A 27,699-nucleotide genomic window follows, 5' to 3' on the forward strand; every position below is an offset into this window, starting at 1 on the left:
TAAAGAGTTTTTTTTAAGGTGGTTCTCGGTAATAGATTCATAAGCAGCCTCTCATCTTCATTTTCTGGAATGTGTTGTTTTAGAAATTTGTGTTATAAATACTGTATTTAATTCGTTTTGTTGCGTTATGCAGAGGTATTTAAAACTGGTAGCAAGAGATGTGGTAGTTGTGTTTGTGCGACACTGTATGTACAGAATTGTCAAGCAGTCATTAGGTACAGTGAGGATCAATGAGGATATCTTTAAGATATGAGGCACTGAGTTTGGCTTGTTGACGTTCTTTGGCAACTTGTGGTTGTTATGGACGAGAGGATAGTGAGGAGAAGGAACGGGTTTCAGTACATTGTATTGTTTAGTTTATGGAAAGTGTAGTGTAGGTTTTGTTAATGTGTGTCACCAATGCCAGGGTTTTTCGGTCTGTAGAATTAGGTGCTGGAATCAGGATATTTCAAAGCAGCCAATGGCAGCACCACCTGAGGGTATATTGTAGGAATTGTCTTGGCTCTGCAGAGTGTAGAGTGACAATGGAGTTGTGTTAAGTGATTGTAACAATTTTCATTTAGGTATTGTTGTAGTATTGACATAACAAGGATGGGATGCTATGCTGCTGCTGCTGTGTCTTGATGTGTTATGTGCCAAAACAGGGTTAGGTATAGTTTTTAAGCTAATGTTTTGAGGTGGCTGAAGACAAAGTAGGATTGGTTTTCGGAGCAGATGACTTGGATGTTGAAATGGAAGGTGAATGGGGCTGTTATCGTTATCTGTTCGACGATGTGTGGACCTTCAAAGAGACTGAATGTGGTGGAGAACTGTGGTTCCAAACTGGAAGTCTTTGATGTTTGGGATTCGACACAAGAAACTGTTGGGATGATGACAGTAAGTTCGACTGGATGGTGTGGAAAACTGTGGTTCTGAACTCGATATCTTTGATGGTGGGTATGCAATGCATGAAGTTCTTGGGATGAGGCTGGTATGTTTAGTGTAGTGAATAATGCCTTTACTTTGCATTTATTAGTTCATGCGAGTTGAGGCTGTGTATATGACGTAGTTGTGCAAGGTTGCACATTTGGGCACAGTTAATATGAGTGGTTTTACGAACTTTCAGCATTCTGCAGTAGCTTGTGTCAGCAACTTCTGTTAATCAGTAGAATGGAAAACCATTCCAAGTTGCTAATTTTTAATTTTGACCATTCCATGATTTCTGTATGCGCTGTGAATGTTCACTGCACATTTTTGACATCTTCGGAAATGCAATTTTCGACTATTTTACGACGATTTGAAAATGGGCCTTGGCCAGAAAATAGTCACCAAATGAATAAAAACTGAAAATTTGTAAATTGGACTGATTTTTCGTTCTACTGGTGGGTGGCCTTGTTCGTAATTGGGATAGGTCTGGTAGTTCTGCGATTCTGGGTCAGATAGTGGTCACACTGGCAGTATTTTTCACATCTGTAGGCTTGCATGTGCGATTTAATTAATTCTACACAATGACAGCAACAGCAAATCATGACCCTGTTCTAGATGATCTGTTGTGGGCGAGGGTTCGATAAAAATGTGAGACTTATTGTGGACAGGTAAGGTTTTGGGTAACTGGATGCTGGGATGGGAATTTAATTCCTACCTGGCATCTTCCACTGTGTGTCATGTTCACGAAGCTGGTTGACAGCAGTAAAAACGAGTGGAGACAAAGAGACTGAGATTGAGTGGGCCTGAGGGGTATTGAGAGAAGCATTGGTTCCAAAGTGACTGACTGGGATGTTTTGTAGGAGGATCGTCTGGAAATCAGGGTTTGTGCAAACTGTAAAGATGGATTAATTCCAGAGAATTAGCTATTAGATGTTAGTACACTTTCAAACTGAGGCTTAATGATTTAGATCGGTTGGTTGGTTTTGGGGAAGGAGACCAGACAGCGTGGTCATCGGTCTCATCGGATTAGGGAAAGATTGGGAAGGAAGTCGGCCGTGCCCTTTCAGAGGAACCATCCCGGCATTTGCCTGGAGTGATTTAGGGAAATCACGGAAAACCTAAATCAGGATGGCCGGACGCGGGATTGAACCGTCGTCCTTCCGAATGCGAGTCCAGTGTAATGATTTAGGCTAAAGGAATTTAGTGGATGGTTGGGACTAAACGAAAGCGTAAGTCATTTGAGAGAGATCTCGGGACGAAATTGGTGTGGAATGTGTTCACCCAAGATTATGAGATATCTCTTCCTTTTTTGTATGTTAGGAGGTTTATGATGAGACCTTTGTTAGTTTTTGTGGCTGGGTTGTAGTGTGATGTAGTTCGTGGGAGAATTTGGGGGAGAGTATGACGAGCAGATGTGTTGCTAGAAGTAAGCATTTTTTCAGTAACCAACATGTACAAGATATACTCTCTTCATGATTCCACAACATTCAAAAAAATCTTTCTGTCTGTGTATGAACTAAACTAACAATTAGTAAACTGAAATGGGGGGCTATGAAACTGAATATATTTATACATTCACAAACGCTGGCCCAGTCAACTATCATAATCGAGACTGGATGCTACAGATTTACCATCGGTTAATACATTTTCTTCCTCTCAGCAGTGTAATTTTGGATGCTATGCCACGTCATTATAAAATACCAATCCAACTACACCACCGATATCTTTACAGCGATCTTCTTCAGAGCGATTAGCTGCTAGCATCTGGGTGTGGTCTTTGATTTATACCTTGTTATAGCGGTTGCCATGTGACCAACGAGTTCACATTTTCAAGGATCTCAATGGCCAGCTCGAAATGTAGATTTGTGTGGGTTGTTGGCTGTACTCTAGTTGGTAAGTGGTACATAACACCATATCGTCAGCTTATACTCATACACAGGGTTTTCCTGCATCCAGACGCAGATGCTGAACGGCATTGTCTTGCGGTCGCATATTTACGCTGTTGAACCCATATCTGTTGAACCCACCTCATGGGGGCTGCTGGCCGGCGAACACACGCAGCTCGTCATACTGGGACTGCCGGCAGCCACGCCGTCGGTTGCTTGTAGCCATCCTCTGAGTTCATGCTGTGGAGTAGCTCAACTGTATTCTCCCTCGCAGTAGAAACTGAGAGCAAAGAGACAACTTGGGCCAGATTCCTTATATACCGCAGATTACTGTTCCTGAATGTGATTTTTGTTAGGACCATCGCGTTACAACATACTAGTTTCTTCCGAATAGCAAAAGCCACTAGAATCTGCTGAAAATGTGATAGGCTTCTAATTCTGAAAGAGGCTCCCTGATGCAGAAAATGTCATTCCCTGCACCAGTTGCCACCTAGGCAGGACGGGAAACCTGTGAGGAATGGAGGCGTTATCAGCTTTCTGTTGTACCAGCAGGTACATCATGACCGATGCCATTGTCAGCAGTTGAAATGGTTCCTTATTTTTTTATTGGGGCCAGTCATTCGGATGTGATAAAAGGTTTCCGCATTTGGCTCAGGGAGTTGTCACCTAGTTTGGTTCTAGTTCTGCTGGACAGTGATGCGTAAAGAAGCAGGCAGTAGGGCGCCACGGTTTTAATAGTGGCGATGGCAACTCTTTCAGACAGGGCCGTTGTAGCAGCCAGCCTGGATGTCGCAAGCCATCTCCAACATAACATCGCCACGAGCTCAGGAGGGATTCGCACCCCCCCCCCCCCCCCCCCGCCGCCGTTTGCCATCTCGACCGAACTGCCACGATCTTTCCGAAGTCTCCGGGTTATGGCGACAGATTTCCCCTGACGATATCTTCTATGTCAGGCTTAAAGTTAGCTTCCAGACAAACGGCTAGTTGTCCACAACTCTGTAAGCTCTTGTTGCTGCTCACTCTTAAATATCTTGTCTCCACTCTCTAGTATATTAAGAAATTGGAACATTAACTTCAGCTCACACGTTTTTTCTCCGCGTCCATTATAGTTTCAGTGATAATTACAGACACGCTGCAGAGAACAGCACAGTATAGCAACAGATGGCTAAGGGTCTCTCATTCCCCAACACGTCTACTTGTTTAGTAACTTGCTAACAATGCGTATTTCCGTTTGTGTGCCAGTATTATGCTTATGAGTGTTTGCAGTAATTTCTTGACGACAGCCGAAATTTTGTAAAGGCCGGTATTTTGCAGTATTAGAGTTCCTGGTTCTAATATACGCATATTCTTATGATATCGAAATGATGTAATTAGCTTGTCACAGATCCAGATGGAGGGTTGCCAAGAAGTGGAAAAACTGACTTTGGAAGGAGCACCAGTGATGATCTTTTGTGGCATGCTAAATCATGTAAGATCCAAAACTAGATATTAAGAAGGGTATTTGAACCACACTCCTCAAATAATTGGACTGTCGTTAGCGCACAACCATGAGGTGGACGGGTCCTAATATGAAACTTACCTACAGTCTTGAAATCATCTTCGTCGAATGAATCGATGTACTCAGCTGCAGTGTACCAGTAGGCACGATAGACGGCGTACAGTGTGGCAGCGAGGCTGAACATTTGCGACGCCTCTGGCTGCCGCTCCTTGCACAGCGCACTGAAGTCGTCGTCAAAGGAGAGGTTCCACGGCTGATAGCGCAGCAGGCGTTCACTCAACAGCGGCCGCCTGTAGCACACAAGGTGCGAGGTTAAAAGTTAAAAACCTAGCATGTATAGTTTGTGGAAGGACGTAAAAGTATCCAGGATGGATGCTCACTCAGTGGCGGATGAGAAACTTCCTCACAGATCAAAACTGTGTGGCAGATTAAGACCCAAACCTCAAACTTTTACATTCTTTAAAGGAAGCATAGAGAGACAGCAGACAATCGCCAACCCACTGTTTTACTAATATTCCAACACATCGAGATTTCAGATTCAGATTTCAGAGCACTTGTTGTGAGACACTGATTTTAACTATTTCTTGAAGGACATTCACTGGGTTCTGTGATGCTACATCGTGTGAACTGGTTTTAGACACATTAGACACATTAAACGTCAGAACTGCAGCGCTTATCACACAATATGTCTTTTCTTTAGAGAAGAATTTCTGGTGCATTGAAAGAGAGTAAACAAGTGATATTCGTGTTATGGATATGGATGACTTATTGAAATTTGTTACAGATGAAGGTAAGTTCTCCAAATTTGTGTGTTGAATAAACTTTACACACAGAAAAATTGTGACGTGAAGTACAATACACAATGATTAACCTCTCATTTATGCAGTTCACAGTCAGGTAGAATTTTTAGGAGCGATCATTTCATCATGGACACAGCATCGTACTTGACTGATATTGTAAGATGGCAGAATAAATGGTCAGATTCGCTAAATGAGACCTTTACACATCACAATGAGAAGGTGAAGAAGACACCTAACGTAATTAGGTGGTTATGCGAACATTTGTCTATCAGTATGTAATGCAAAAAGGAATGACAGCCAATCGACGGTAATTAACACATCGTTCCTACACAATGCATGTCTTTGAGTGGAAGGTGGAACAGTGTGGCAGGAGGAAGCTCAGCGACCCTGGGTGAGGTGATTCAGGCTGGAGGAATCGTGTAGCGGCACCTCTACAAAAGGGAAAGAAGAAACAGCTTTAGAAAGCTGCGTTTCGGAATTGCAACGGGATATGAACAAAAGCAAGTGACGCATTTTCGTCCAGCGAGTGCGACACATGGAAAGGTCAATGTACTTTAGGCGGCTAGAATGGGCGGAGAACTTTCGATTGGCGGAAACGTACTAGGAAGGAGAAAAATACTGAAGTTTCGATGCAGTTTGATAGAAGGGACACTGCGATTGGTAGAGAGAGTTTCTACAAAATAAGAGGAACGCTCCTACTGGTCGAAAAAAGTCGTGACGAGGAAAAAGAACCCAAGTGGAGGGAGGCAGCTCTGCCATGAGTAGGACAAGAGAGGAATTTTAGGAGAATCTTCTCTGAACTGGCGTCAAGTGCAGAATGGAGCGCTCAGTGCTCCGTACGACGCAGAGAAGATATTTGTGTGTACACTGCGTTCACAGTTGCTGCACTTCAGCTGGAAATTAGCTGTAGCGACACTTAGCCCCTACTGTGGAGAAACGAACCAGCCAAATTAGGTAACTGTTCTTTTGAGAACTGTGACGGCCCTATAATATGCACGCTGCTCCAACCAAGCGCGTTTGTATCGCCACATAATAAGACTAGGACTGAGTACATGTTTTCTCACACAACGAGAAACAAAAAGGCCAGATTAGTTTTATAGCAATTTCAGTGGGAGAGGGCGGCCTTGCAGACAGCAGCACGTCGCAGTTTAAGGTAAATACCGCGTGCAGAGGTGTAAACTTTGTTGGTTCACCAGCTTGCATCCACTGTAAACTCGAGCGGCCTTGGGTAATCTTGTGCTTAAATTTATCACTTAACTAATCATCCACCAAGGACTTGATTGTCATTCTAAATAGTACCGAACTTTGAATTGGAATCGGACTATTTTCGTAGTACTGACAGCATCATAACCTATGTGTAGCGAAAATTCTATAAAGAAACTTCCAATCTCATAATAACGTGCTTAAGATTAATGTAAAGAAACTTCCAGTTACACTTGCATAATATTGTGCTTAGGATTAATGTACTTTCAGTGAGTTAATATTTAACATTGTTGTGTATAAAATTATTTCATTTTTTGATGTTGGCAAGATGCGTTATCCATTGTGCTGTTTATATGTTGGTGAGTTGAAAACTGTGTAAAATCTGTAATTCTGTGAGAAAATTGCGACATTTGACTTGTCATTCCACGTTACAGAGTTGTTCTCAGTTCTAAAGAAAAAACAAATCTCACATTAAAATATTACTGTATTTCTACAGTGAAAATGCTTATTTTAGAGGGTGACTTGCTCACATATGGGAGAATTTTAAAGTCTGTTATGAGTTAATCCACTTAATAGGGACATACTTTTCCAGAACACGATTTACAGTTTGTTTAAACTTTACCCATAATTCCTCTACAGCCATAATTCGGGAACTAAATGATTTATGTTTATTGTCTAAGTTAGAAACTAACAACTGTTTATCTGCTCTTTGTAGCAGAAACACTCTCCTAGCCTTCTTGACTGATATATTGACTCTTGTAACCATAGTCACTACGATAACATCATGATCGTTACTCTCCATCTCTCTACGGACGCCATCGATAAGGTCCTGCCTGTTTGCAGCTATAAGGGCTAAGATACTTCCATTGCATGCTGCCTGCCGAAGTGTGTGCTCACCACAGTTTTCTGAAAACGTGTTCAAAAGTACTGCACAAGATTGTCTATCTGTACCACCCGGAATGAATCCATACCATCCCAGTCTACGAGTATATTCAGTAGGTTAAAGTCACCACCAACTACTGTCGCATGATCTCGGTATTTATGCACAGCTGATTGTAAACCTCCTCTGAGTGACTCTACATCTGTCTCAGCATAGTGGGGTGGGCAGTAAAAATATCCAACAACTAACATGGTTTCACATTGACCTGTTATGCGCGACCAGGTTGCTTCAGTATTACACTCAAATTCAACCTCAGTAGAGAGAGAATTTTTTGTGGACTGCAATGAACACTTCCCCTCCTACTGCGTCTAATCTGTCTTTCCGATAATATTCCGATACTCAATGAATATGTCAGATTCACACACCTCTTAATTCAAGAATAATATGAGGCTGAGAACTTTTCTGGAGGGCAGTAGATTCGGGAACTTTGTAACGAATACTTGGACATCTACTTTTAAAACTTTTACAGTCGAATTTACTCTGATAGCTCTCTGATTCGCCTAAATGTGTACCAACTAGTGAGTGTTCATCAGAGTACCTCGAATTACTACCTAGCCTGACACCCCCATGTGCATGCCACAAGTACTCTGCTACGCGAGTAGCTGCTTCCTTTGTGCAGTGCACCCCCATCTTACAATCTACCCATCTCCACCTTTCAGTTCACCTCCACAACCATTGTTACCTTCATTCCCAATGCATGACTCAATATCCGTTCTTTTATCCCGTCACGCTATCTGCATGACTCCACATACAGTATACCAGTAACCCACTTACAGTGCCGATGACAGATGTGAAGTAGCAAACCAAAAATCCCAGGACAGTAACCTATGTGTAGTAAGAATACTGTTCCTCAAAAACAGCCCCAGTTGGCTACAAATCATGTTCAATCATCCTGCATAATACTTTATCCTGAGTGTGTATTTTACCACCCTAACAGCCATCCTATCGCACTTAATTTCCTACCTCACACTGACCATTGCCTCTTCACACCGATATATCCACATTGGTTCCTATGAGGAACTTAACTGGGGATGTAGCTGATCACCTTCGTTTCAGAAGACCTAGTCAACTTCCCAGACACACCCATCCCCAAAGTGAATCCCCTGCCAACCTCTTCAGATATAGCTGCAGAAGTCTTTCATCCTATTGATAGTAATCACGACTGAGTCTAATTGTCCATCCTAATCCATGTTCTCCACCTCCATAGCTATCCAACAATAAGCCACCTTAAAGAATCCAACAACACCGCCACAAGACCTGTGGTGCCTGCTGGGAGCTTACCCACTCCCACATAGGAAGCCACCTGGTCACCCTCCATAGTGCCAACATATCTCCTACACTACTCCATTCCACGGCCCCATATGTCAACCACTGGAGAGAGTATTCCGCTTCCCTCTCGCTCGCAACTTCCAGTATTTACGCTCTATTATACAGATTGATTTAAACGCACCAACCACAAGGCAGAATACGAGAAGCATGGCTCTCCACTCCTTCGCCTCTGTTGACATCTTCCCATCGTCCCTCATCGCTGCTTAAATTTTCCCTTCATCTGTTGAGATGAACATGACTTGTGGCTTCTTTTCCTCACCGACTGAATGCAAGTATCTGGGCTAGAGTCGCTACTACACGGCATTAGCGTAATTTCTCCCGCAGGTGACTTTCTGCCTGCCACGGATAGGATGAGGAGGCGCTCAGATATCGTGTCCGCTTCCACATCATGTGTTCACATACTTACGAAAACTTTGGAAGTATCTGCAACCATCATTAGTTCCTCTAATTGAAGCAGTAACATCCTTCGGTTTGTCTATTTTCTCCGCAATATGTGGCACATTTTAAGAGTAAATGCGAACTAAAAAGTCTTAGGCCAAATGATAAACGAAATCAAAAACTTTAAAACTTCGGAAGTATCTGCAACCATCATTAGTTCCCCTAATCGAAGCAGTAACACCCTTCGGTTTGTCTATTTTCTCCGCAATATGTGGCACATTTTAAGAGTAAACGCGAACCAAAAAGTCGTAGGACAAATGATAAACGAAATCAAAAAGCTTTGTAAATGACTAGTTTCTGCAACAATCTCCTCCACTACTGTCTATTAGTGCTAGCTATTTACTCCATTCTGAATTAAATGATCCCAGTATTTTCTATAACAACAACGAATTTTTCCACGCAGAAACAGTGAAATAAACTCCAATAAATCATAGCGAGTACGACAAAGATTTGAGTGTACACTGGTTTATACCTGATTATCAAGTGCCCTGTCCTGTTCTTGTCTTCTTCCATCTCGTAGTGCTCCACCTGTTTGATGACGTGTTGCGTGTCGTGTAGCATTCCTGTTAATTTCGTGTGCAGCATGTCTTTCACACGTTCCACGTCCTTAATCCAACCGTGGAGTTGCTGATCACTCGTGTGGTTACCCTGAGACACACAGAAAATAGTTCGAATTACTTTCATAACATCCACAAGCAGGAGCCTCTCTTAATTTACAGTTACATACACCACTATTACATAACACTGAAATGACTGCCAGCGTATGAGTGTAGTACACTCAATTTTGTACAGGCATTAAAACATTAATGCATAGCACATACCTAGCGGCGTCTTATTAAATGCACGAAGTTCTCAAACTCTGGCAGCAGATGAGAGAGTTGCAGATATTTCTTGGTAGTTGGCATTACAAACTTCTGACTGTATGAATGCATACTCTCGCGACGACATGTCCGACTGAAATGTCCTAGGGCCGCCAGCAGTATGGAGTTCCTACGTGTAGAGCCACACGGCGTGGCTGGCACTCTGAGCAAATTCTATTCACACGGTTGAACGATTTTCGAAAATTAAGTGGTCAGATCGTTGACTATTCCGTTAAAATCTTACTCGTTACCAATGTTGGGAGGAACTCGAACACATGTTCCGACCATTTATAAACGGAATGATAGAAACCAACTGCTCTGTATAAAAAAAATTATGTCAAATAGTTGTGTACGTACGAAATGTTAGTGTGACTCAAAGTTTTGTAGCGTTTGTCTGTTGCCTTACTGATCGCTTTCGCCGAAAATTTCCGTTTGTTGCTCGTCCATCCAAGACGATGCCGTTTATATCTGAACACGTCTCGAATATTGCAGATTTGAAGGAATATATTGACCTTATCAGTTTCAGAAGCGAAAAAATGTCCCAGTTGATCTAGCTGAAATTAACAGAGGCACCAAATCAGAGAAGATATCTCAAATAACTCCGGTGGATGAGAGACACCAATCAAAAGACGCGGCCATTTATGTCACATATATTGATACTCGAAAACTCAGTCATCGAAACCTATAGGGTGCTCCTCATTGACTTACAGTAATGAGATTTGGCAACAACTAAGTTTTCCAGTACAAGTAAGGGAAAATATCTGAAACTTGTTAAGTTGTAACTATCCCACAAAAAAATCTTTTGCCATTTGGCGATACATTGCATTCATCATCTGTTGAAATCATAACATACGAATACTACTCCATCCTAACATAAACTCTAACTTGTAAGGATGTTTTAGTAGATAAACAAAACTGTCTTATTAAGTCTTCTCTCGCTACATACATTAACTGAAGTCGCATGCTCGCTTGTTCTTGTTTTTTCGGGCTAGGCTGAAGAACTAATGTAGAAATTATGAAGCGATCTTAGTAATCCCTGGACCAATATCTTGCCAGTATCGATAATGATTCTCAATAACAGGTAAAAATCGTTGGTATTCTCGATTCCAAGGATGGGGAGTTTGTAAAGGACCCACAATGAGTGAGTCCATTTCGCACTTGCCCATTCTGTTTTCTTTTTTTATTATTATTATTTAGCCTAGCATCACCCAGTATATTGTCCTGGAAGCCGAGTGTTTATCACAGACAGGGGTACCGTCTGGAGTGTCCGAGGGAAGTGTGACAGAACTGCTCTTGTTATCTAGACATGGTGTCCCAAACATTTTTGGGTTATTTTGAAACAGGTGACAGTGGTTCCACAACAGGCTATATTGAGATAGGGAACCAATGCTCGAAAATTCACATTTATTGTGTTAAGAACATACATTGCTACACAACCTAACAACAATGTAGCTCATATTAATTGTTCAAAGCAACAACTGTCAGCCTGAATGCATGTTTTGCTATGATGCCTGCAGTTCTTCACACTCTTGCTAAGATCTCAGGTGTCTGTTGTACACTCGACCAGTAGCAGCTGATAAAACAGTGTACACCCCTGACCACCAGACAGACGTACTGTACACAGTTGGTCTCACAGCACTCTAGCATCGCACAGGCGCGTTAACCTGTGCCAGAAGCATTCCACTATCCCTGTTGTCTGACGTGCTTTGCATCAGATAGCTTGTGTCGTGTTCATGGTGAGGTGTGTTACTGTGTACAGTACCGAATAAGTAGTCAAAAATGGAACGTTACTTGCTACAAGAGTTAGCAGACATGTATTTAATTGTGTGGTCCAGTAGGATGTAGTGCCTGTAAAGCAGCATGAATGTACAGAGAATGCTTTCTCAACAGGCGTTACCATAATTGGCTGACGTTTATCTCTGTAGATACCAATGTACGAGAGACAGGTTCGTTCACGCTACAGATAGCCAGCCAAGGTTCCCATCAAAGATATATCTGAGTACCAGACTTTGAAGAGTACCACATTTCTTGGAGAATGTACCTTTTGTTGTCCACAGAATTGTGCGATTTCAACACGTCAGTGCTCTACCCTACTTTGCAAGCATGTGACGGACTACATAGAATTAAGCACCTGTCAATTTACCTGTGAAATGCAAAGAAAAGAGAGTGGAGACTATTGGTGTAGAAAGTATAACATTCCTTTCATAAGGAACGTGTGGCAGCACTCAGACGAAAGTATTTTCAACCGTAGGACTGCTTCTGTCAATCAATTGTCCTCCACAGTGCTGTACAGTCAAACTTCGTACTGGTTGTATTGTTTGCACGTGAAGCCTCAATCACCCATGTTGGTGTTTTGAACAGCTGAACAGCCAAATCTGGAATGAGGACAATCCCCACACTGCTCATCAAAGATGGCCACTAGCAAAGATTCTCTGTCAAGTTATTTCTGGTTGTTACCCAAGATCACTCGTAGGACCTGATTTGCTGCCTCGCTATCTGATTTGTCCATAGAACCTGGTGTTTCTGGCAGATACGCTACCACATTTCTTGGAGAATGTACCTTTTGTTGTCCACAGAATTGTGCGATTTCAACACGTCAGTGCTCTAGCCCGCTTTGCAAGCACCTGAATAACACCCACCCTCATTGTTGGACTGGAAAGGGCAGGTCCTGTCCGATGGCCAGCGCAATAGCTGGATCTTACAACCCTGGCCTTCATTCTCTGGGACTATAAATCAAGATGATGTCAGGGTCCAAGCTGCCTGCCTCCTGGTACAACATTGTTTCTCACGTGCAAGGCCTCCACGACGAGTATGGCAGCTTCACGTTTAAAGATGTTTATCACTTTTGTTATATACATTGACTGTGTGTATGTGTTTTAGCAGATTTCTACGCAGTTGGCTCCAGCTGTTCAGAGCAATGAAATATGGCATGACTTGGAAGACAATAGCGTGGTTGAAGCGATTCCTCTATCGCAGAAGCTGGGACATTACAGGAATGACCTAGGAGGTTATGCTGACATCACTCCGAAACTGTGATGCCAGAGAGAGTGTCGTGCACGTCAAAGGTTGTGAGAAGGTGGTATGGATACTGGAAATTTTCAAGAATATTGCCATCCTGAACTTGGAATCATTCAACTGTCCATCAATCCGACAACTCAAGCAAGTGTATGGTGGTGCAGAGAAAAACAGGTTTAATTGTGTTGTAGATAGGTGCACATACTATTACAATGGCCGAGCAACAAATAAATGATTTTCATTAAATTTTTGTACTTATTTAGATTCTCTCGACCTCATTTTTTACACTTCTTTAGACAGGTACGTTTATTTACCACGTGACATCTACACCATTTTTCGAGAACTGGCGAGATGATTTTCCAAGTGTCTGCAATGTGTCGCTCAAAACGTAGCCGATCAGAAACTGCTTGCAGTTAGCATATTCCTTTTCATGCATTTCTGTCAGATCATAATCCCACTCGTTTAAAATGTGAACTTCTTCTTTCGAGAAATAAACCCGTGTGTGCTGCTTTGCGTCCACGCTTGGTAGGTAATGAGGGTAGTAGCAAGTTGAGACAGGCATGTTCAAATGCCTATCACACGCTAGAACCTGTCGCAGTGAGCTATCTGTTAGTAATTTTAGTGGTGAGAAAAGAAGCCTGATGAATTCCTCATCAGCGCACGCTGCGCGGCAGAAGGGTATTGTAAACAGCCCTGTGGGGGCGACTGGAGTCTTACTCTGTCTCTGACTGCCAACCAGCACTGATATCGGAGTGAAGAGCTCATGCCGTAACCGTGATGATGATGGCGACTGCAGTAAGCATCCACACACGTTGTATAACAACGATGTAACTGTTTACCAGTATGGGAACAACCTGCTTTCTAGCACAAAGTACCGTTATCCAAGATGGCAGTGATGATGTCACCCAACCCCAGCCTGCGTTCTAGCACAAAGTACCGTTTTCCAAGATGGCGGCCGTGACGCCACAGACACACCCCCAGTGACGTCATACAAGATGGCGTCCGTGACATCTCAAACACACCCCAGTGACGTCAATAAAGATGGTGGATTTTGGTGGGAAGTTTGAATTTTGGCGGGAAGAAGGTCAGTTGGGGTACGTCCACTAATCTAACTCCCTACCACCCTAGGAAATGGTGGTAAGTTCAAATTCCAACATAATAATGCGTCACACCCCAGTTATCTCTACTGAGCAAAGAAAATGGCAGGAAATAAGACTTCTCTTTACTATTTAACCAATTTCAAGCATGTATTTTCGCCACGGGGTCTGGACTCCTACTGGCTTAGTTCATATCGTCGCCACCAGAGAGCGCTCTCCATATATCATTCAACATGGTGGATTTTGGCGGGAAGACACGACACTTGGGCTACCTCCACTAACCTAACCCCTTTCCTCCCATAAAATGACTGGAAGTTCAAATTCCAGTACGATATTGGCGAGAAAAATGGACTTCTCTTTATTATTTAACAAATTTCAAGCATGTGTGTTCGCCACTGGGTCAGGACTCCAACTGGCTTAGTTCATATCAGTGCCAGCAGAGGCTCCTCTCCTGACGTCAGGTGATGATGCAAGTACCATTACTCAAGATGGCTGCAGTCGATGTATCCTATACGAGCTTCAGAGTTCAACTGACTTAGTTCATATCGTCAACACCAGAGGACGCCACCACAAGGTCGAGTGATGATGCAAGATCAAGATCGTCTGCTTTCTCTCGCGCGACTGCATTATAACTGGACACGCCACCAGCCCGAGGTTGTCCAAACGCTTACGTCACACATCCCCGGCCGCCACCTCCACACATGCGCCTGACATAGTCTTCTATAATATGCTAACTGAAGTAACATCCAAATCGCGCATCTAACCTATCAACTACCTAAGTACTTAATTCCATTTCAATTTTAATCATATTCAATAACGCAATTTACAATTTCAATATTCAGTGAAGAAATGGGAAGTTTCACATTTTCACACTATCAGCGGGATGCTCATTCATGACCTAGCACCCCTGTAATTCTAGTGCCCACGTGAATCGACTTCATTTATAGGTATAAAAACTATACTCTCAAGTACCTAGTTTCAACTACTTTTCCAGGTTCAGACCTCCACCTCTTCCTAGGAACCGGCGCCGAGTTTGAATTCTCGCAGTAAAGGAAGGTCACTTGCGCCTTCGACACCAGCCTAAGAAAATTTTGGCAATCAAAGCTCACCGCCACTAACCTAAGCCTTCAGGTCGCAACCTCTTTCTAGGGGTTACTGGTAAGAGGAGAGGGAGGAATGTACTTTATATATTTGGGAGCAGTTTATTTAGGTATGGAATATATGTATCAGAGAACACACGCTCAGACTTGCCCCACATCATACAAACCTGCAAACTACTGCTACTACTGTCACGGAGGCGCCCTCTGGCGGCGACGAAATGTACTAAGACAGTTGGTGTCTGGAGCTCGTGGTGAACGCACTAGGTGTTGCCACCTTACACTACGGTACTTGCATCATCATCTGATGTCACTACAGCGTCCTCTACTCGCATGGATATAAACTAAGTCACTTGGACTATGTACTCAGTGGTGTATACACTTGGTAGTGGTGCTGCCTCTATAAATAAAAGCTGGTGTATGATTTCGATAGTCGACCATTAGCAAGCAGAGTCTTTTAGATGGATTATTATTTTGACAAATTATGAGTTGTTTGGCTATCTGGACGCAAATGCTTCGCATTATTTACGAGTGGTTTGCAACTCTGTACGTCATGGAATGCGTTATTTTTGACGGTTTACAGTTAGCAAGAGTGTGTGTAGAGCGTTATAGATGAGTTTTGTAGGAGTAGTTTGCAGGTTTGTATGATGTGGAGCACGTCTGTGTTCTGTGATCCATATACTCCTTACCTAAAGAAAATTGCTCCCAAATAAGTAAAGTACATTCCTTCCTCTCTCCATCAGCCTAGTGTGGTCCGGGTCATTTTACCAGCAACCCCTACAAAGACGTTGCGACCTGCATGCTTAAATTAGTGGCGGTGAGCTGTTTGTGAAATTTTTCTTAGGTTGGTATCGAAAGCGCAAGTGACCTTTCTTTACTGCGAGAATTCAAACTCGGCGCCGGTTCCTAGGAAGAGATGGCGGCTGGACCTTGAAAAGTAGTTGAAACTAGATAGATGAAAGTATAGTGAACACGTTTACATGCCTATATGAAGTAGATTCACATTGGCAATAGGAGTACAGCATACTAGGGGTAGGAGGTGCTAGGTCATGAATGAGCACTGCGCTGATAGTGGGAAAATGTGGAACTTTCCATTCGTTCACTGAATATTGAAACTGTAAATTGAATTATTGGATTTGATTAAAATTTAAATGGAAATAAGTACTTAGGTAGTTCATAGGTTAGATGCGTGATGTGGGTGTTACTTTAGTTAGCATATTTACAGAAGACTATGTCAGGCGCATGTATGGAGGGTTTGTGACGTAAGCGGTCCGACGCCAGTGGGCCGGTGGCGCGGCGTGTGTCCAGTTCTAGCGCAGGTGCACGAGAGACAGCAGACGATCTTGCATCATCATCCGACTTCCCGGTGGCGTCCTCCGGTGTCGACGATAGGAAGTAAGTCAGTTGAGCTCTGGAGCTCGCGGTGGACACATCGAGTGCCGCCGTCATGAATAACAGTACTTGCATCTCACCTGACGTCAGGAGAGTGCCCCCTGCTGGCACTGAAATGAACTAAGCCAGTGGGGTCCAGACCTGGTGGCGAACATACATGCTTGAAATTGGTTAAATAACAAAGAGAATTCCTTTTTCCCGCCATTTTATTTTTCAGTAGAGATAACTGGGGTGTGATGTATCATGATGTTTGAATTTCAACTTCCTGCTATATCCTGGCGGGGGGGTGGGGGGGGGGGTGGGGGAGGTTAGGTTAGTGGACCCTCTTCCCATCAAAATTCAAACTTCCTGCAAAAATCCACCATTTCGATTGACGTCACTAGGGGTGTGTCTGTGACGTCATGGCTGCCATCTTGGATGCCGTCACTGGGGGTGTGAATGTCACGGCCGCCATCTTGGATGACGTTAGTTTGGGCTAGAATGCAGGTTGGGGTTGAGTTACGTCATCGCCGACATCTTGTATAGTGGTACTTTGTGCTAGAATGCATGTTTTTGCAATACTTTTACTGACGATGGTGTGATGTTATGATGATCAACTTGGCAGAGGATGAATGTAAATATACATATTTTCTGTATAGTTTTTGTTTATAAGTGATTTTTGTGGGCTATACTTCTTTTTTTCTACTTGTGATCAGCCATGACTCGCTGTGCGATCTGAACCCTGAAGATGTTAAGGATGATGATGATAGAGATGATGATGATGATGATGATGATGATGATGATCCCATGGAATGACTTCGATTGTTCAGGAGCAGATACATGAGTACTAGTTTCATGATTCTACAGTATTCAGTTATTTGATTCTTTTTTTAAGATGCTCTCGTTTGTAGATGTGCTCAATGAGAATATCGGTGTTCTGAATCAACCACCAGCTACTGGTGCATTTGCATCTGTGTTGTCGTTTGGGTCTGTCCACATTCTCTCGGCCACATTCCCCTCAAGACCCCATACACCTCCACTAATACCCATGCTGGATATGCCCTTAATGACAATCATGCCCATTGATGATGAGTTCTCGGAAGTGTATTCCAATAATGAACATAACAACAGTTTTATGTGTAGGAACACAGAATTTATTATTATTATCAGTGATCGAATACAGTTTTTTATCTCTGCGTCATTAGATACTTATCAAATGCGTGTCTTTCTTCTTCTGTGCAGAGTTATTAGGAGTTGGTCTTACACCCCTCTCTGTGGCTGCCTAGATATGTCATCGATACACAATATCCCGTCATTATGCGCTATGCAGTTCTCTGCTGTGGAGTTACGCACCCCCAAAAGAGGACGTGGTGTTGAGCAGAAGAGCATTGTCCAAATCTGGGTGAGAACCGTCGGGACATCACGTGGCGAGTCTGTACTAGAGTGGTCATACTGAGTCACTTTTCTTAGATGCAGGAAAGGGCGTTGAGTAAGACAATCATCTGTATAATCTACCTTCATTTATATTTATAAGATTTTGATTACACCTCCCATCCAAAGTATATAAGAAAGCATGCATTAATGTCCAGAATCTTGATGAGAGGAATTTAAATTCCTGTACATTGTTGCTTCTCGCTAGTGATAGAAATTACCCTAAAAATACAGTGCATACAGATATGTACCAAACATCAGATGTCCACTGACATTGTAATTTCCGGGACACTGCATTCCCCATTGAACTCTACGTAATTCCCAAGACAGTAAAAACTGCAACTATTCGATTCACGTTTATGACCGGAATGTTGGTAAGCCAGAAGAAGAAGAAGACGAACATTGACACACATTTTTTCACAACAACAAAGAAGTCAAGCATAAAGTACACTCCTGGAAATTGAAATAAGAACACCGTGAATTCATTGTCCCAGGAAGGGGAAACTTTATTGACACATTCCTGGGGTCAGATACATCACATGATCACACTGACAGAACCACAGGCACATAGACACAGGCAACAGAGCATGCACAATGTCGGCACTAGTACAGTGTATATCCACCTTTCGCAGCAATGCAGGCTGCTATTCTCCCATGGAGACGATCGTAGAGATGCTGGATGTAGTCCTGTGGAACGGCTTGCCATGCCATTTCCACCTGGCGCCTCAGTTGGACCAGCGTTCGTGCTGGACGTGCAGACCGCGTGAGACGACGCTTCATCCAGTCCCAAACATGCTCAATGGGGGACAGATCCGGAGATCTTGCTGGCCAGGGTAGTTGACTTACACCTTCTAGAGCACGTTGGGTGGCACGGGATACATGCGGACGTGCATTGTCCTGTTGGAACAGCATGTTCCCTTGCCGGTCTAGGAATGGTAGAACGATGGGTTCGATGACGGTTTGGATGTACCGTGCACTATTCAGTGTCCCCTCGACGATCACCAGTGGTGTACGGCCAGTGTAGGAGATCGCTCCCCACACCATGATGCCGGGTGTTGGCCCTGTGTGCCTCGGTCGTATGCAGTCCTGATTGTGGCGCTCACCTGCACGGCGCCAAACACGCATACGACCATCATTGGCACCAAGGCAGAAGCGACTCTCATCGCTGAAGACGACACGTCTCCATTCGTCCCTCCATTCACGCCTGTCGTGACACCACTGGAGGCGGGCTGCACGATGTTGGAGCGTGAGCGGAAGACGGCCTAACGGTGTGCGGGACCGTAGCCCAGCTTCATGGAGACGGTTGCGAATGGTCCTCGCCGATACCCCAGGAGCAACAGTGTCCCTAATTTGCTGGGAAGTGGCGGTGCGGTCCCCTACGGCACTGCGTAGGATCCTACGGTCTTGGCGTGCAACCGTGCGTCGCTGCGGTCCGGTCCCAGGTCGACGGGCACGTGCACCTTCCGCCGACCACTGGCGACAACATCGATGTACTGTGGAGACCTCACGCCCCACGTGTTGAGCAATTCGGCGGTACGTCCACCCGGCCTCCCGCATGCCCACTATATGCCCTCGCTCAAAGTCCGTCAACTGCACATACGGTTCACGTCCACGCTGTCGCGGCATGCTACCAGTGTTAAAGACTGCGATGGAGCTGCGTATGCCACGGCAAACTGGCTGACACTGACGGCGGCGGTGCACAAATGCTGCGCAGCTAGCGCCATTCGACGGCCAACACCGCGGTTCCAGGTGTGTCCGCTGTGCCGTGCGTGTGATCATTGCTTGTACAGCCCTCTCGCAGTGTCCGGAGCAAGTATGGTGGGTCTGACACACCGGTGTCAATGTGTTCTTTTTTCCATTTCCAGGAGTGTAGTTGGTCCCCTCTTCTTGTCCATATTAGACAGTAAACGTCAGAAAAGTGTAGATCTGCTGTTAATTTCTGAAGACGATAAATAACAATATGTTTGAATGAAAAGTATGTCCAACCTACTTTCTTCTCAAATGAGAAAAAAAAGTTGAAATATAATTTTGCTGTTGTTGTCTCAAGTCATTTAGCAAGAGCAGGTATCTCGAAAGACGACTCATTGAGTGCTGGAGCCAGGAACATTATGTGTGGAAATGCTTATCAAGGATAAATGGTTCTCGAAGTTTAAGGATGCCTCTCATTTACGTCGATTTAGGATGCCTCCTAGCTCTTGTGGTTCAGTGTGAACGTGATGCCTGTTGCTCCCATGCCTGTGTCACCGAATGACGCATACGACATGTGGCTGCCTGTCAGGTTGTGCGCAAGTATAATGACAAGAAATTAAAATCTTATGTCGAGGGAATACTGCGAGATGGCTGCTCACTGAGCTGGAAAATCTTGCATGGGATGTTTATGGCATTTATAGTGAGAGTGTCCCTATGATCAACTTGATGGAGAACGATGCATTGTACAGGCAGGCAGCTGATCGTTATATCTGGAGACCGCCGCTGGATAGAGATGAGGAAGCTCCCTCTAGAGACCATTGTCACGTAACGGCAAGTTCCACAATGCACCTCACAAGCCTTATAACTTTAATTACTAACTGCCACAGTACATACTCGTCTTTTAAACGGTTTAAGTGAGTATGATTCCCACTTTCTAGTTCACTACTTTGAGGAGTCTGGGTTGTAGGATGATAAGAGGAGTGTAATTCCTGACACCATTGAGAAATACATGTCTTTTCAAAGAGAATCACATGAAGAATAATGCTCCACTTCCTGAATTCTCAATGCTTCATGCTCACGTCTTCTTAGAAAATTGTTGAACCAACGCCTCCTGAAGATATTCGTAGCAAAGAGAGCCACATATCTCGATGATTTAAGGTTTCAGCTTATGACGAAGGAGAGGTCTTTCCATACAAATATCGGGATTCTCCAGTAAACTAAGAGGCACTTCCATAATGAATGTAGAGAACGAGCACTTGGGAAATGTAGGAGTTCGGCATCTCTGTCTTATGGGAACATGTAAGATGATGAACACCAATGTACATCTGCCCGCCGACATTCAAGAAGTTCTATGGTGCATGCCTAAGCTTTCGTGGGATGCCATGTTAAGAAATACACATGCCAGCATCGAATTCTGGACCAACGTTGACATGCTTGTCTTCTTGCAACATGCAACTTTGACAATGTGTGCATAGGTATGCCAAGGCGAATAACTTGCAAATGAGCGAGGAGTACAGGCTGCCTAACGATTTCAGTTACATCCTTTACCTGGATGTAAACAGGCCCTAGAGGCCAACCGGACCACAAATTCTATAATTTGGTGGGTTCTGATGGATGTCCAAAGGCGAAATCGCAAGAATAAAGGAAAAGATCAAACACGTGGCTCCTGATGCTGTTGAGGGATGTGTCCTAGAGATCACACCAGAATGCATGACGAGCACAGCGATTTGCACAGCCTCAAAGGCTTTCGTGATCAGGGACTACAGGAGGTGCTTACTCGACAGCATTGGGGCGTTGGTGCTGCACCATAATTGCTGATGAGGTAATCTTTCGATCGAGGTGTATAATGAGGTATGTACTGAAATTACAGCTGGAAGCAGCGCTCTCCTATCACAAGTGGTTCACCTGTAGGGATGGTTTGGAACCCTTCTGCACCTAGACTATTCACTGCAGCGACTGAGTGCTTTTATTTATTAGTAAACCGTTGTGGTGTGCGAGTGAGTATATGTGGAACAGTTTGATGAACCGTTTGTCACAGTTTTGTGTGCGTGTAGTAATTTGTGTGGAACATGTACAATATGAATCCCTGTAAGCAAAGTACACTATATATTTGTTGTGTGTGTGTGTGTGTATTGTTTTTGCGCTGCCATTATTTCTGATACTAAGTACGTATACACTGAAAGCTTCTGTCTCTACCAGTATTAAGCGTTTTTTATGTATTGTAAATTAAGAAAATCACTTTATTCATAAAAGAATGTGTATATTGCAAGAAATATGAATAAATTACGTAGCAACAAAATAGTTTGATATATCATAAATATGAGAAAAAATGGAAAGTAAAAACTTTGAGTTGTTTTCACAATAGAGAGACACCCGTTGACGTAACACGCGCTAACTGATGGACCTCAACTTCCATTTTCGGTTATTGTAGCGCATCCTTTCTGGCTGTGCTGGCTGGAGCATTGCCGAGTCACAAGAATCAGCTACTGAACATCTTCATGGAGTCGCAGGAAATGGACATGTGAAAGTTTAGGTGGGAAGAGTGTGGGCAATTGTATTGAAGTATATAACTTATTTGATATATATATACACGCAATTCTTATGAATGCCAGTTGTAACAGTACTGAACCAACATTAGAGAACCTTGACTCCTCTGAAATAAATGCACTTTGATGTATGAGTTGTATCAGTGCCATGACAAAGATATAGTTATGTTCTAGCGTTTATAGAATAATAAACTAATGTTCTTCCATTTTCTGCTCAGGGTCTTCCGATAAAATCACCTGCTGTTGACTCTTGGCATAGTATCCTTATGATATTGTCCATGGCAGTATCCATATCAGTGTGTAAAACTTTATCTGTTACCTTACCAGACACTGCAATTGCCTGGCTACGTAATCTCCGACCCCTATCTTCCATTAGGACTACCGATTCAGAAGAAGCAAAGAATCGTGTCGTGGCTCTAGACCAGTCTCCACTAAATATGAAGTTAACAGGCTTAGGCTTGTAAAGCTTAAATCTGTTAGGGAAGTAGCGAGCAAGTACGAATAAAGAATGTTACAGACGATTTTCTTCCCTACCTTTAACCATTCCGAGCTTAGCCTCCCCGTATCATAGCCCCACAAGGCTCACAGAAGTAGAGGTCGGTTCAGAGAGAACAGGAGAACCAAAGATGGCTACAGTGTGAAACAGGTAAACTGGGAAACACACTCCAAGAACTGACCAGGTTCTGTGTGCCATTTTCTCACCCCCTGTACATACAATATAGTTTATAAGAGGAGGAAAAAACTCCACTTACCATACTTTCGAATGCGAGGGGAACCAACAGCTGCGAGGCGTGCGTCGCCATGAGTGAGAGCAGCTGCGCCAAGTCCCGCCAGTAGCTGGAGAGTCGTTCCCGGAAAACAGCCGCCTGGGCCTGCAGCTCTGCACAAGACGGGAGACGACGGACTGGTAAACAAGCCAGTGGATCAGATTACTGTAGAAGCACAGCTTTCACTTTCTGCCCCCACAGAGTGTATGCAGGTAGCATTTACCTTTTGAAACTAGATCAATATACAATATCAGTAATCGTAAGACTTGCAGTGTGGACACCTTGACCGGACGTTACAAAGCTCATATGCCAGCGACAAATTTAAAGAGCACATCAGGCAGAGAGAGACGAGTACCATCACCTAACGTGGACTCAGTCATGAAAATTCTTCAAACATTGTCTAACGGTTGAAGTATCAACCTACCTGAAGAAATGGAAATATTAAATTACTTCAAAAATCACCCACACCACTTGCTCAGCAATAAGACAGATTTAAGATGTAAGAGATCTTGAAGTAATTTCCGATCAGCTTTATTTGCTAATACTAGAAGGTAACATAAATGAGTATGTGTAGGTGGCCCATTTGACTATGAGTTACTGATAATCATAGTATGGAATGATTAGTACAGAGTCATGGCTATGCTGGCTTAATAATATGAGTAGTCCTTATGACGTTTCAAATTAGTTGTATAATTTGTATGGAAGCGAGAAGAATCATATCCACTCATCCACGTTTTTATATTTAGGATACCTTTATTTTAAAATAAGTAACATATTTTAGTAATATAGCAAAAAAACTGTATGAAGTGTTTTGCAAGTGCAGCTGAAGAAGCCATTCTCCTCCTAATGTTCTAAAGACCATGGAAATCTATGACCACATTTGTACTGATATGGCGCCTTACATATTAATAGCACATTTTACAATTAGGTGGTGGTACACATAATGTTCAGTAATTTGTACGAAGTATCCCATCACACATTTTTATCTTAGTTTATTGTACTTTTTTTGTCATTAAGATCAATTCATGTACGACAGTGCTGTGAATGCGATTTATGTCTTTGTGATGTTAATCTGCTACAATGAATACATACGTAAATGATATATATATATGATTATTACTGCCATGTTTTGTGAGCATCCAAGCTACTGTAAGTCTTTGAGGGTGGATACCGTATGAGCTATTACACCCTATCATAATTAACAAATTTCATATCTTATTCCATTATGTCATATGATGGTATCGTAATATAAAATGCCATGTTCTGTTAACGAATGTAAATGTGATATTAAGATATTCTGATATAAGGCCTTTACTGTGGGATGTACTACTATTTGTAAATATATTCCCCCCCCCCCCCCCCCCGCAACTGCCACCGTTGCCGTGTAAACAGTGTACATGAACAGTGATTTGATGAGATTCATGTTATGATGTTAACATCGGTAACAATAAATCTACCTTATGCCATTACTATGATCCTTACTCTCATTTAATGCTGATGCACTCTTAGAGTTAGAAGACTCAACATACAGATACAACGATGACGTATATACATATCAGAAGGTTCGTAAATTTTGATATCTACTGAGGCGTAATGTAAGTAATGAGTTGTTTTTAGCACTTTTGTAATGTAACTGCCGTATGCATGAAATGATAGTCCCATTCTATACATGCCCTCTGTCCTTTATTTTTCGGCTTTTACTGTATACCACTTGATAACGGGTGAAAGATCGAAACTACAGCCGTGAAAATAAATAATTTTTACAATTAATAGCAGCTATTTTCTCTTTTAATTAAAATCATGCGGCCTTACTTTTATCGCGCTGCGATTTTTTTCGAATTTAGTCCTTATGCGAGCTTATTTTCAGTACAGAGAGGATACACCTACCGATGGAGAATTATGTGTGTACACGACGGTTATTGCGTGTTTCTAATGCTAATGGAATTATTCAGGGGCATAAAAAGTCCAAAGAACATGCACGTTCAGTTTCTGGCATCTTTCTAACTTTGTAAAGAAACGAATCTTTGGCATAAGGAACAGAGAGCAACGTACCGACACATCACACTGACATTTGGCTGCAGGGCAACGACTGCAGAAAGTGTAGCGGCAGGTAGGGGTGGAGACAACAGAGTGGTGAGAAAATCACCAGCCATCACAGACAGACTGATGGAATTTAGGACGAGATCTGTGGTTACCACTGACACGTGAGAACATCCGTACGATTAGCTTAAGAATTCTCACACTCAACTTGCTGACAAGAATTATACATGCGTTCTAATGAGCACACTCTATGAGCTGAGATTAAGCCAAAGAAAGACTAAATTAATTAAGTGTAGCAGAAATGAAATTAGTGTTAAGCTTAACATCAAAATTGTAGACAAAGGTCTAGACGAACTGAAAGACTTCTGCTACCTTAGGAACAAAGTAACTCATAATGGACAAATTAAAGAAGACATAAAAAGTAGACAAGAACATTCAAAGAGGAAGTTCCTGGCCAAAATAAGCCAACTAAAAACATATGTTGATCTTAGTTTGAGGACGAGTAACTGAGGATGTACGTTTGGAGTGCAGGGTTGTACGAAAGAGAAACATGGACTGTAGGAAAACTGGAACAGAAGAGAATCGAAGAGTTTGAGATGGGATGCTACAGAAGAATGCTGAAACTTATATGGACTGATTATACAAGAAATGATGAGGTTCTCAGCAGAATCGGTGAGAAATGCAACATACAGAACCTGTTGGTAAGAAGGTGGGACAACATTTTGTTCTTAGTCTTGCGTTCTTTTAGTTGCCTCTTGGTTCGCGTATCTAATGTATATTACTCGTCTTTCGCTGAATCGAATTCTTACTTCCGTCAGAATTAGGAACACCTTGCACAATTTTACGTTTCCGGATGCTTTTTCTAGGTCTACAGGTCCTATGAGTATGTCCATTTTATTTTCACAGTTTTGCTTTCCTCATCAATTACTACAATAGATGTGCCTCTCTCTTGTGCTATTACCTTCACACACCCAAACTGATCGTCATTTATCATACCCTCTATTTCCTTCTCCATTCCTCTTTATGTATTACCCATGGCGACGAATTCCACAGATGAGCTAATGGTGTGACAAGAGCGGTGCAACCCCACTGACGTCATCCAAGATCGCGACCGTGACGTCAGCTTATGACACGTGTACCAGTATCCAAGATGGCAGCCTTGATGTCAGCGGATGACGCGAATACCGTTATCCAAGGTGGCGGCCATGACGTCAGCTGATGAAGGAAGTACCAAAGATGGCGGCTTTTGACGGGAAAGTGCCACGCCCCCCTCGTGGGAAGTTTAAGTTTTTGCAGCAAATTGAATTATGTGCTTGTACGGGTCACCCACCCCATTATCCAACTTTCTTGCAAGATGGTGCATCATCCTCTTGGAAGATAGGCGGGAATTTCGAATTTTGGAGTCAATTTTGTTCTAAGAACTTACTGCTACAGCTGAGTGGAGTAAGTATGGTGTTGCCCCCACTCAGGGCTGCTCATTATGTCATTCAATTCGAATCTAATTTGTTTAAATTTGTTTGAATTTTTATAAATTTGTTGAAATTAAATTTATTATCTACCCTCAGTATTATTGGCTCACCACAAAAGGCTGAGTTATCAGTACGTGTTGAGCTCTTGGTGTGGAAGGAGCTTCAGGAAATGCTGGTGCCACACAGGGTGAGTTTTAACATCTGTCTTAAATGCACTCATTGAACCGAGGAGTGTGAAGAATGGAAGTGGGCATTAATGCTTGAACATTTGAAAAGGAAGAATACGGTCCTGCAAATAAATGCTTTGTATTAAAGATGCATTACACAATGCATGCAAGCATGGGAACATCTGCCTCTGCTGGAATTGTCTGTCATTTCTATAACCCATGAATAAGCTCCCACCATACAAGAGATGCACCAGACCAAAGAACTGACCCAGTTCACGAGTTCACTCTTAGAGGGCACCGCAATAGGTCACGTGATCGTGCAGTTCAGTCCATAGGAGCACAACATCATGATGACGTCACGTGTTTTTCTCAGCTGCACGTGTGCCCCAGCCTCCTGACGCCCCTCCCCCCCCCCAGCCCCTCCTCTGGCAGTCTGGAGGGGGAAATTGGCAGGAAAAGGAATCAGCCTGTTCTGGGCTGCTAGAGAGAAGAAGGAGTGTACTTCATTTATTTTTGGAACAATTTATTTAGAGATGCATTTCACCTAGTATATTTATTACGCTGATACAAAGCACTCATGCTGACGTGTTTGGGGTAAAAAATACAGTTTACAGACCTGGAAGTACTCGTAAATAATGCTGTACACTGATGTACAGAGACTCACAACTTATAAGTTACCCAAATAAGGCCGTACACAGCATTCAGACATGCAAACTACTCCTTGATCACCGAAATAGTGCATGCAAACACGCTCACAACACTTAACCACGCAAAAATAATGCAGTGCACAAACACTCATTCCACATAAAAAACCCAACGTAACAGCGACTCGAACCCTGATTCTACTGGATGAAAAGAAGCCCCTAACACATGGAAACAGTCCAAATGAGGAAGAGGAAGGTTAGGTTAGCGTACTTTACTGATACAAATATCGGTCTTAGTTACGTAATTAATCACAAAGGATCGGTTCCAATTGCACAACTATATGCCTAGCGCTGCACAAGGGCGGCTTAAAATCTCAAAAACTAAAGATACCATACGACTGGTGGTATCCTGCTGGGAAAAATTTCACAATACCACTCGAAACTTACCCAAATATCAGTGTTAATTATGTAATTAATCAGAAAGATCGGACCTAATTAGACAACTA

The 27,699-nt window shown here is 43.0% G+C and overlaps 1 protein-coding gene across 1 annotated transcript in view; it reads right to left on the reverse strand.

Annotated features, from left to right (window-relative positions):
• LOC124719802 overlaps positions 1-27,699 on the reverse strand; it is a 116,021-nt gene that overhangs the window by 57,612 nt on the left and 30,710 nt on the right. The window contains exons 3-5 of the mRNA XM_047244996.1: positions 22,859-22,986; positions 9,473-9,648; positions 4,372-4,580 (exon numbers count right to left, since the gene is read on the reverse strand). Of these exons, the coding sequence (XP_047100952.1) occupies positions 4,372-4,580; positions 9,473-9,648; positions 22,859-22,986 (513 nt within the window). The remainder of the gene's footprint in view (positions 1-4,371; positions 4,581-9,472; positions 9,649-22,858; positions 22,987-27,699) is intronic.

This window comes from Schistocerca piceifrons, chromosome 11 (assembly GCF_021461385.2).
Source record: "Schistocerca piceifrons isolate TAMUIC-IGC-003096 chromosome 11, iqSchPice1.1, whole genome shotgun sequence".
Classification (NCBI taxonomy): Eukaryota; Metazoa; Arthropoda; class Insecta; order Orthoptera; family Acrididae; genus Schistocerca; species Schistocerca piceifrons.